The sequence below is a fragment of the Oncorhynchus keta genome, chromosome 35 (genome assembly GCF_023373465.1).
Source record: "Oncorhynchus keta strain PuntledgeMale-10-30-2019 chromosome 35, Oket_V2, whole genome shotgun sequence".
Taxonomy (NCBI): domain Eukaryota; kingdom Metazoa; phylum Chordata; class Actinopteri; order Salmoniformes; family Salmonidae; genus Oncorhynchus; species Oncorhynchus keta.
In genome coordinates this window covers 53,987,288-53,999,586 of record NC_068455.1, presented here as the reverse complement: position 1 = coordinate 53,999,586, position 12,299 = coordinate 53,987,288, and the positions used below count along the sequence as shown (strand labels likewise).

The following is a 12,299-nucleotide window of genomic DNA, read 5'->3' as shown; positions in this document are numbered from 1 at the left end:
AGATCGAGACTGTGGAACAGCGGCGAGAAAGTCAGATGGACACTTCCTCATGAAATCCTCATGATTTTTCTTTCTTTCTGTAGAACTCTGGCGGGAAGGCCAACGAGTCGTAACTTGCCGGTTTGTACACAATAAATAAGCTTTCCTATCAACTTCCACTGTCCTCTGAGAGTGTCTGAATCTGTAGTACACCTCTGATTATTTGCCAGAGCAATAGATGAACGCATTCATATTCTGTTGAGGTATACATGTAGATCAATAGCCCTTGGTTTCAGCGCTGGGCTGAATTTGAGAAAACATTTTAGTGCCCCTCCATCTTGGCGGTGTAGGGAAATGTTTGCATTTTTAAAGTTAATTTCCTGCAATTCTATGCATTTTGCCATGCATGGCTAATGATGTGTTTTTTTTGCACAAACAAACAGCAAAATCAATACGGCTAAATTCCTTTTATTTTGGTAAATTGTTAGTTCTCAAAGAACATCTTATAAAAATTAAATATATATATCTAAATATCGATATATGTTTTATACATACTTTTAAAATCAGGTTTTAGTCATTTAGGTTTACACAAAAATTGTTTTTCCATCCCAAAAATTCATTACAAAAACACTGTTTGGACATAAATAACGCTTTGACAGCCCGCCCAAGAATAAATAAAAGAAAACTGAAAAATGTGAGTAGGCATGAGAGGGAGAGAAATAGGTTGATTAGGATGCCAGCTCAGCTCAAGACTGGTCTTATCTGCAAGTCCCTCAGGGCTTTCACCTCAGTAGTGAAAATGTGTGAGAAAGAGTGCACACACACACACAGCAAGTCTGTGTGGAGGTATTAATATGAAGATCCCAGTGAAAGTGAAGGCCACAAATTTGTGTGTGTGTGTGTGTGTGTGTGTGTGTGTGTGTGTGTGTGTGTGTGTGTGTGTGTGTGTGTGAGAGTGTGAGAGTGTGAGAGTGTGAGAGTGTGAGAGTGTGAGAGTGTGAGGTGCACGTCCAGCTGAGTCAGTGACCTCATTGGGATGCAGTTCGTTCTCGTATCAGGAGAGCATTCAGCCGTGTACCTTCACTCTTCAATCTATCTTTGGCATTGTAATTGAATACCAAAGACAAATTGTACATTTTTAAGACCCCTGACACACTGACACATGATCCCATTAGGTTTGGCTTGCCACAACCAAAATGGGCCACCGGAGGGGGTGGTTTTTCCAATGACTCACACTGAAAAGAAGACCTCCGGTATTATTATTACAGTTTTTTTCCTTTATTTAACTAGGCAAGTCAGTTAAGAACAAATTCTTATTTAGGCCTACAGTGAGAGGTGTGTCTTACCGTGGGTGATGTTGAGCTCGTTGCCCACCGCCAGGCTCCAGACCTTGCCCCTGACACTTGGGGGCACGCCCTGCCACCAGAGCTCCCTGACCCGCCGAGACGTACACATGGCACTCCAGTTGGGCAGAATCTCCTGGTTCCAGGTCTGGGCGGCGTTGCCGATGCTCTCCTCCAGCTTGCACCTGTCCTCCAGTTGCTTCCTCCTCTTCTGGGCCTCCTTGAGCTCTACAGAGGGAGGGAAGAGAGAGTGTTGGACAACCATATAATAGAAATATGTGGTCCTCTGTAGCTCAATTGGTACAACATGGTGCATGCAACGCCAGGATAATTGGTCTGATTCCCGGGATCATCCATATGTAAAAAATAATAATATATTGCACGCAAGACAGTAAGTCACATTGGATAAGTACATCAGCTTTATACTATACATTCAAATTATGATATTACCATATACAGTTGAAGTCGGAAGTTTACATACATCATTTTGCCACAACTTTGGAAGTATGCTTGGGGTCATTGTCCATTTGGAAGACCCATTTGCGACCAAGCTTTAACTGCCTGACTGAGGTCTTGAGATGTTGCTTCAATATATCCACATAATTTTCCTCCCTCATGATGCCATCTATTTTGTGAAGTGCACCAGTCTCTCCTGCAGCAAAGCACCCCCAAAACATGATGCTGCCACCCCCGTGATTCACGGTTGGGATGGTGTTCTTCGGCTTGCAAGCCTCCCCCTTTTTCCTCAAAACACAATGATGGTCATGCCCAAACAGTTCTATTTTAGTTTCATCAGACCAGAGGATATTTCTCCAAAAGTATGATCTTTGTCCCCATGTGCAGTTGCAAACCGTAGTCTGGCATTTTTTACGGCGGTTTTTGAGCAGTGGCTTCTTCCTTGCTGAGAGGCCTTTCAGGTTATGTCAATATAGGACTCGTTTTACTGCGGATATAGATACTTTTGTACCGGTTTCTTCCAGCAACTTCTCAAGGTCCTTTGCTGTTGTTCTGGGATTGATTTGCACTTTTCGCACCAAAGTACGTTCATCTCTAGGAGACAGTACGCGTCTCCTTCCTGAGCGGTATGACAGCTGCGTGGTCCCATGGTGTTAATACTTGCATACTATTGTTTGTACAGATGAACGTGGTAACTTCAGGTGTTTGGAAATTGCTCCAAAGGATGAACCAGGCTTGTGGAGGTCTACAATTTGTTTTCTGAGGTCTTGGCTGCTTTCTTTTGATTTTCCCATGATGTCAAGCAAAGAGGCACTGAGTTTGAAGGTAGGCCTTGAAATACATCCACAGATACACCCCCAATTGACTCAAATTATGTCAATTAGCCTATCAGAAGCTTCTAAAGCCATGACATAATTTTCTGGAATTTTCCAAGCTGTTTAAAGGCACAGTGAACTTACTGTATGTAAACTTCTGACCCACTGGAATTGTGATACATTGAATAATAAGTTAAATAATCTCTCTATAAACATTTGTGAAGTGGTTGAAAAACGAGTTTTAATGACCTATGTAAACTTCCGACTTAAACTGTAAGAATTACAGTGCATTCGGAAAGTATTCAGACCCCTTCCTTTTTTCCACATTTTGTTACATTACAGCCTTATTCTAAAATGACCCCCCCCCCCTCATCAATCTACACACAATACCCCTTAATAACAAAGCCAAAAAATATATTTTTTTAATTTTCTGGGAAAGGTACCAAAACATTTCTGCAGCATTGAAGGTCCCCAAGAACACAGTGGCCTCCATTTTTTAAATGGAAGAAGTTTGGAACCACCAAGACTCTTCCTAGAGCTACACGCCTGGCAAAAAACTGAGCAATCGGGTGAGAAGGACCTTGGTCAGGGAGGTGACTAAGAACCCGATGGTCACTCGGACAGAGCTCCAGAGCTCCTCTGTGGAAATGGAGAACTTTTCAGAAGGACAACCATCTCTTCAGCACTCCACCAATCAGGCCTTTATGGTAGAGTGGCCAGACGGAAGCCACTCCTCAGTAAAAAGCACATGACAGCCCGCTTGAAGTTTGCCGAAGGAGCCTAAAGGACTCTGACAATGAGAAAAAAGATTATCTGGTCTGATGAAACCAAAATTGAACTCTTTGGCCTGAATGCCAAGCGTTATGTCTGGAGGAAACTTGGCACCACCCCTATGGTGAAGCATGGTGGTGGCAACATCATGCCGTGGGGATGTTTTTCAGCGGCAGGGACTGGGAGACTAGTCAGAGAGATCCTTGATGAAAACATGCTCAAGAGTGCTCAGGACCTCAGACTGGGGAGAAGGTTTACCTTCCAACAGGACAATGACCCTAAGCACACAGCCAAGACAACGCAGGAGTGGACAAGTCTCAATGTCGTTGAGTGGCCCAGTTTTTGCTTCATCATTATAGGGTATTGTGTGTAGATTGATGAGGGAAAAAATGGTTTCATCCTTTTTAGAATAAAGCTGTAACGTAACAAAATGTGGAAAAAGTCAAGTGGTCTGAATACGTTCCGAATGCACCGTATGTCACCATTATATACCATAGTATCCTTCTAAGAACGCTGATATGTAAGGATGTCATGGTTGAAAACAGTATAGTGGGAACCCATCTAGTCAGTTTTCACAATGGACAGTAGCTATTATAATAGTATTTAAGGCTGCGTTTACACAGGCAGCCCAATTCTGATTATTTTCCACAAATCAGATCAGCTAATTTTACCAGTAATTGGGCAAAATATCAGAATTGGCTGCCTGTGTAAACTAAAAAGATGGAAAGTTAGAAACGCATTCCATTTATTTTGACTATGAGTGGTCAAGACAGAAAGAAGGATTTTTAAGAGCAATGAGGGTGAGGGAATATCTTTTTTTTTAATTTTTTTTTTTTAAATGGTCAGATATGATCCAGATGAATACATATAAATTACACACCTCTCTTCTTCGCCTGGGCCACCATCTCCTCATATTGTTGTCTGTGTTTCTGTGCCTCCTCTGCAGGCTTGGCTGGCAGGTTACTGCAACACAACACATCCCAGAGAGTGAATGTGGGTGAGTGAGTGTGAGGTTTGAACATGGTCCCTCACATTAGTCATGGTGGGGTATTAGAGGAGAAGAAAGGCAATGAAAATGAGTGAGGGGGGTGGAAAGGAAGAGAGAGACAACATACTTCTACCACCATTTTGGCACAGGCACCACCTTACACTTGCACCTCTAAATATTCTACAGGATTACAGCCACAAACACCTTCTTTACTGAGGCGTAAAGAAAGAGAGGGGCATTAAACTTTCAGTAGCCTCTCTCTCCTATCAACTGTACCTAGCCCACCTCTCATATAAGTTAGGAAAACATATGGGCTAGGCTGGTATATGTGTGAGTGTGAGAGAGTCAGAGCCAGAGCGCTGCTAATAGGTTCTCTCTACATGGTCCTGCTGCACTGCAGTTTGAGAGAGAGGGGGGGGGGTATGTAAAGGAATAGTGCTGAGCGACTCGTGCTTCTTGAGGTCAGTTTGGTTTTCATTTGATTATTACAAAATAATCTCGGTTTACAATTTAAGTTCCGAAAAATGTTCTTAAAACGGATCCGGAGAGTGAAAATCATGTTTTTCATCAAATTGGATGATATTTAGATTAAACCAATTCACAGTAGATTGACCCAAGTATTAGAAATGACTGTAGCTGGTAAATTGACAAAGTTGATCATAAAGTTACTGGTCCCCTCCCCCAATGTCAAACGCTTGGATTCAGGAGACAGGCATTACTTCCGTCACTTCTGTCATTATGTAACGTCATGTAATTGTAACTAATTAAAATATGTAACGCCCAGTGCTTTACTCGGACTGAAATAGGTACCGGTACTCATTTTGGGTGCTGGCACGGTTAATATTTAGGTGCAGGAGCTTCACAATACTGTTGACCTAATACTCTATAAAGAGGAACAGGAGTTCAAGCAGTAGAATATTTTAGGTGCCGGTACTCAAGTCAAGCAGAGGTAACACCTTAAAACTGTCACCACATGTACGCATCACAGGGCTTTGCTTACAAACAGTTAGTTACATGGGTGGTAACTAACCCCTTTTCATCCGTCTTGTGACTTAAAGCAAGCAAGCTACTTACCAGCATACCGGAAAAAGCACACTGTGCAGGGTACTGGATGTCATAGTGTAAATTTAACGTTACACTATTTTCAGAAGAATGAAGACATCCAAGAACAGTGGCTGCTTTTTATTCCGGACGGACAGGCGGCACCACATTTCGAACACAGTTACTTTATCAATTGAGAAGAACATTCTATGGGTCTTGCCAGGAAGCTAATCCTGAAGAAGGATGCTGTACTGTCATTAACAGTGGATCAGGGGATCTTGCAAGAGCTGACCATAATATAAGTATCAGAGTTTGATGAGTCTGACAGGGTGGCTATAACTGTTTTGAATTGTGAACGGAATATTTTCTGTAAAACACTTGATAGTCACTATATGGTTTTTGTTCTTCCATCCCTAAACCCCCTACAGTGAGGGGGGGGAAAAGCATTTGATCCCCTGCTGATTTTGTACATTATGTCTGGAGGAAACTTGGCACCACCCCTATGGTGAAGCATGGTGGTGGCAACATCATGCTGTGGGGATGTTTTTCATCGGTAGGGACTTGCAAACTGGTCAGAATTTAAGGAATGATTGATGGTGCTAAATACAGGGAAATTCGTGAGGGAAACCTGTTTCAGTCTATCCAGAGACTGGGACAGAGGTTCACCTTCCAGCAGGACAATGACCCTAAGCATACTGCTAAAGCAACACTCGAGTGGTTTAAGAGGAAACATTTAAATGTCTTGGAATGGCCTAGTCTAAGCCCAGACCTCAATCCAATTGATAATCTGTGGTATGACTTATATAATGCTGTGCACTAGCAGAATCCATCACACTTGAAGGAGCTGGAGCAGTTTTGCCTTGAAGAAGTGGCAAGGATCCTAGTGCCTAGATTTGCCAAGCTAATAGAGACATACCCCAGGAGACTAGTAGCTGTAATTGCTGCAAAAGGTGGCTCTACAAAGTATTGACTTTGGTGGTGGTGGGGGGGTAATAGTTATGCACACTCAAGTTCTGTTTTTTTGTCTCATTTCCTGTTTGTTTCACAATAAAACAAGTTTTGCACCTTCAAAATGGTAGGCATGTTGTGTAAATCAAATGATACAACCCCCCCCTAAAAATCTATTTTAATTCCAGGTTGTAAGGCAACAAAATATGAAAAATGCCAAGGGGGGTGAATACTTTCACAAGCTGCTCTATATTCTCTAGATCGTGCATTCTTTTGTCTCTTCTCTCCTTCTCCAGACAAGTAGGCGTGTAATAGATTATAGTCGTTGTAGTTATTTACCACATTTTCTGCACTAAACTATGTAGAAAATTGGCCTGTTGGAAACTCCAACTCCCTACTACATTGCACAGTTTGGGCTTGGTCTGATTTCTCTCTGGAGAATGGAATTAAAATAATAGAATGCATGTAGGTCAATTAGTTGTTTAATCACCCCATATAGAACCAAATCAGTCGATTTAATCGAGAACAATCACCAGAAATCAAGCGATGTGAATCAGACGAATTGGTCAGGTTCAAATCAACCTATCATATCGTAATATCTGAGTGGGCGGTAATGACATTTTTCATTGTGCTGTAACAAACTAGAAGATCGTCTGACATCCTTTCCCTTCGCCAAAGGTATGGAACAGATTTTTTAGTTTTTAAGTGTTTTTACCCTGGGATAACTTGCTAATATGACCCATAGTAGGGAAGAACATGTCTTGGTTGCAATTCGATCTACAGTACATCAAACACCACGATATGAAACGTTGATTTGAACCTTCTGACCAACTAGTGAGTCAGGCGGCATCCCACTCTCTGATTCATATCTCTTGCCGTCTGATTATAGTTGTCGCTTATATTGACTGATTTAAACCATCGGGTGGTTTAAAAACCTCCGAACACATAGGAAACTGTTGAACGTGAAAAACCCAGCAGCAATGCAGTTCTTGACACAAACCGGTGCACCTTGCACCTACTACCATACCCCGTTCAAAAGGCACTTAAATATTTTGTCTTGCCCTTTCACCCTCTAAATGGCATACATACACAATCCATGTCTCAATTGTCTTAATGCTTAAAAATACTACTTTAACCCGTCTCCTCCTCATCTACACTGATAGAAGTGGATTTAACAAATTACATCAATAAGGGACCTGGACTCACCTGGTCAGTGTATTTCATGGAAAGGGCAATGGTTTTGTATACTGTGTGTATGAGAAAAAGGAATGAGAGCGACCCATCCAAGACACCCACCCTGAGGGCAGCACGGCAGAGACCAGGGAGAGAGCTGGGCTGGTCCTCATATTGATCATGGCTAGACAGTCAATCCCATATGTACTCAGTACAACAAAAGGGAAAAGCCATTTGGATCCATGACTCAGAAGAAACGCCGCTAACTCCTTCCTGCCTCAGTGATAAGCTGCTCTGTTCTTGGTGTGTGTGTGTGTGGTACTTACGCAGCACAGTCCTCCAGTGTATAAGTGTGTTTCTGTGCATACACGTGGGTGTGTGTGTGTAGGTGTGAGGTACGGACACAGGGTGGTCCTCCAGTGTGTGGTACATACGCAGGGCGGTCCTCCAGTATAAGTGCTGTGGTGGAGAGGGGTTCAAAGTCCAGATTCTTCCTCACACTCTGTCTGGGAGACGGGGGACTGTGGCCAGGTCCATCTCTGCTACTGTTAGTTTCATATTCCTAGGACAGACAAAACACACACACGCACATACTTAACACACATGTACAGTGGAATATCATGTGTCATGAGAGAAACTGGTTTTATTTGCCAAGATCGTATCTGCCACTTTTTAGTTTCATAGTCCTTTAGACAAAAACCGCATCCGCGCTCACAAAAAACCCACAAATATTCAAAAGGTACAATGAAATATAAAATCAGACGCTTGGGTTTATTCACCCGATTGAACAAACAGGAAAGTCTAATTGAAATCTAATGGCTCAGTAGTTTTTCAGTTGTTTCATATTACATGTTATAAGTCATAATCAAGCTCAACCTCAATGGGATTGGTATGCAGAGCCGTGGTATGGTAAAATGACACGTCTGAGACCTGAGGGCCTCAGAACCAACTCAAAACTAGAAGCATATTCTTAAAACCAATATAGAGCAGAGTAAAGTCTGGTGAAGGAAAAAAGCTAGCTGTCTGACATTCACTTTCCTCTAAAGACCCCTATTTTGTCTCTCGGTCCATTCACACACACACACTTATTTTTCTTCCACACCCCCCTGCTAGAAGCGTGACTACAGCCCTTTGGCCCTTAGCGGCACCTATCTAACGAGTGTGTCCCCGTCACGCCTCCTGCGCAGCTCAGAGTGGGGCGCGAGACATCCTGACCATTAGACCTCCAGCCATGGGAGCATTTAAACACGGACATGGTTTTCCTTCGGGAAATATTTCGAATATACCAGACATTTAAGAAATTGACCGGACCCATATGCATTGGTTGTGTAACATGATTAGGGCGTCCACCCACGGTTCACAGAATGACACAAATCACATTTCGCTTATGGCAACTCATCTTAACAGAAAATGCAACACGGATACAACGGCGTGCTCCATTCTTATTGAATTCCGATGAACAATGAGTTTAGCCTGCTACATACTCTGGCACCTCCCTCCTGTCAGCATTGGTATCACCTACACTTTGACATGTAGGCTAATTAATTATGTATTTACATACACTTATGTTTTTCTTAACACGTTAACACAACAGCTAGCGTTTTTCTGTTTTCAAATCAATTTGACTAGCAAGATTAGGCACCTCTTGAAGGCAAAATGGCCCTGCCCCATAAATCCCCAAATCCCAGGCCTGATCAGACGTCGTTTTTTATTGGTCTGTTTGTCAGTGTCAGCAGAGTAGGCTACCTTGTCATTTTTGTCGTATTAAAAAAAATTCTGCTAATGTCTCCAGTCATATAAAGTGCAGTAGAATTGAAGGAAGTGTGTTTAAAATGCCAACATTTTCCTGTGCAAAGGAGAAGAACCGTAGGCCTATAGCCTACTCTAAGCCACTACACACTGCACTTAACACTTTTTTGCAAACAGTGTTTTATTTTTTTTGCCTAAATTATGACTATCTAATAAATGACTTTAGAAATAGAAGGCTATGTTACATAAGTCTGCAAATACAAGGATGGAATGCTTTATTATACAGGTGCATTTCTATGGTGAAAATTAGCTTCCCTAAACTTGAAACCCATGTGCCGCCTATGTTAGAGTAACTGCCCACATTGACTTTTCCTCAGCCAACCAGACGAGTAAAGAACAGCAAAATGTCAATCTACTATCCCCCATAGGAGAAAAGCTGACCTATTCTATTGGTCAGCATGTCTTTCTGTGCGAGAAAGTATTAGCCTATTCCAAACAGACTCTGGGACAGTTGTGGGTCAATAGATCCCAAATTCATTCAACCAGTAAGCCTAGGCTAAATCCCATTTTTTTTGGTAAGCAATGAAGCTCATGCAACAGATCAGAACATTTAGCATACAATATTGATACACTTAAGTCTTCACATTATAAGCGCAGCAATGCACACGAGGCAGTAGCCTACGCACAAATGTTTGTTAATAATGCAATTAGCGGCAAAACACAATTTGTGACAGATTCAAATATCTGTTAGAAATTGAGAAAGACGGGAGCTCTAAATATGCAACAACTAGCATGGGTCGCTAATATGACTAGGAGATTGTGCATTTGGCTACTGTACAATGAGAAAGTTGATTTGAAAAAGGCTACTGGCTTCAATGGCATATGGAGGTCTTCGTAAAATAATTGCCTGCACGTTTGGTTAGATTTTGGCTGGGCTACTTCGAAGAAAGGTAAGACATAAAACCTTCAAATATCCAATGGTTTGCAACATTCAGGAATGACTGAGGAGGTAATAATCCATTAATATTAGACTAATCGATAAGAAAATGTCTGAAGAGTAAAATTCGGGAAATTGCAACTATAAACAACCTTTTTCCGTGGTGCCCCGACTTCCTAGTTAATTACACAGATAATTGATTTGATAATATTACAGTCTTCACATTTAATGATAGCCTGTTGTCGTAGCATGACTAATGGAAACTCTGGTGTGTGTGTGGCCATATAGCACAAAAGACTGCAGCCTGAGTCAACATGATCCGGTTAGCTCTGTGTTGGTGCTTATAGACATAACATTGATTAGCCCAGTCATCCTGTTTCTGTAGCGTGAGGCAGCTTGATGTACAAGTACACCCCCTGGACGCTAGTCTATCACAGGGCCTTACCCACAATCTATCTCCTTAATGCTGAGTGCCAAGTAGAGATACATCGGGTCCCATTTTTACAGTCTTTGGTATGACTCTTTGGTATGACTCCCAACCTCTGGACAGACACTAACTACAAGGCCACGGAGTTGGTTTATCATAACCAGTATGTTTGCCATATTGAGAAGGGACACTTCATCTGTACTAAAAGGTGTTGTGTGCTTGTTTAGGATGTTGGTCAGGCATTCATTATGTTGTTGGCTATACGCCTCGTCACACTCAGGCCAGCTACAAGTCTATGAATTGTTAATGAATAATTAAAAAACAATTCTAGTATTCATCTGTTTGGGGAGTAACAGATTCCAAATGTTTGAAGTCTCATTGTAAAGGGCCCTTCTTCAGAGTGTCCCACCCAACACTGGGTAATGTGCAAAGTGGGGTAGCCTAATCTTAGTGGTCTTAAAGGAGGATGCCAGGCGTGAATGAGGGCCAGAGCCATCTGATTTAGTTCCCCTTATCACTACTGACAAAGGAGGGCCACTGCACTGGTGAGAAATTGGGAGGTGGAGTTCTCGGAGTACAGTGTCCTACAGAGACATATATAGACAGCTATATATATATATATATATATATATAGAGAGAGAGGTGGTGACACAGAGAGCGGTAGAAATAAAAGAGAAAAGGAGTGCGCAATGGATGGCAATAAGTGAGATGGATTGGTGGATGGATGAGGAAAGATACACAATTGAGTGACAGAAAATCCTGGCACACCCAAGTCCATGTGGTGTATGCTAGACAGGAGTTGAGCTGGTGATTCAGAGATACAGTGCCGCAAAAAACTATTTGCCCACTTTCTGATTTTCTTTATTTTTGCATATTTGTGATACCGAATGTTATCAGATGTTCAACCAAAATCGAATTATTAGACAAAGAGAACCTGAGTTCACAAATAACCCCCGAAACATACTTATTTTATTTAATTAACAAAGTTAAGAAACACCCAATTCCCAGATGTGAGAAAGCAATTGCCCCCGTACACTCAATAACCGGTTGTGCCAACTTTAGCTGCAATGACAGCAACCAAATGAACAACATGGGTCCCAGTAAAAACCTTACACTGTTCCAATGGACAAGCTTGATGGTGGTCGTGTGATGGTTTGGGGATGCGTTGATGTCTCAGGACCTGGACGACTTGCCATGAATTCTGCTCTGAGAATTCTAACGTCATGCCTTCTATCTGTGAGCTGAAGCTGAGGTGCAGCAACACAATGATCCAAAACACAACATCAAGTCTACATAAAAATGCCTAAAAAGCAACAAAATTGAAAGTTTTGGAATGACGTAGTCAAAGTCCAGACCTAATCCCAATTGAGATGTGGCAGGACTTGAAATGAGCGGTTCATACTTGAAAACCCACAAATGTCGCTAAAAAAGCAGCTCTGCATGTAAGAGTGGACCAAGATTCCTCAACAGCGACGTGAGAGACTGATCAACAACTACAGGAAGCATTTGGTTGCAGTCATTGCAGCTGAAGGTGCCACAACCAGCTATTGAGTGTAAGGGGGCAAATAGTTTTTTCACACAGGGGCATTGGGTGTTGAGTAACTTTGTTGATAAAATAAGTATCTCATTGTTGTGTTATTTGTTCACCCAGGTTCCCATTAATATTAGGTTT

The 12,299-nt window shown here is 42.0% G+C and overlaps 1 protein-coding gene across 4 annotated transcripts in view; it reads right to left on the bottom strand.

Annotated features, from left to right (window-relative positions):
- Positions 1–12,299, bottom strand: part of LOC118368628 (TBC1 domain family member 14-like) — a 66,326-nt gene that overhangs the window by 8,473 nt on the left and 45,554 nt on the right. For all 4 annotated transcript variants that reach the window (XM_052495751.1, XM_052495750.1, XM_052495749.1 and 1 more), the window contains 3 exons: positions 7,949–8,076; positions 4,245–4,327; positions 1,326–1,550 (listed from right to left, as the gene is read on the bottom strand). In XM_052495751.1, the coding sequence (XP_052351711.1) occupies positions 1,326–1,550; positions 4,245–4,327; positions 7,949–8,076 (436 nt within the window). The remainder of the gene's footprint in view (positions 1–1,325; positions 1,551–4,244; positions 4,328–7,948; positions 8,077–12,299) is intronic.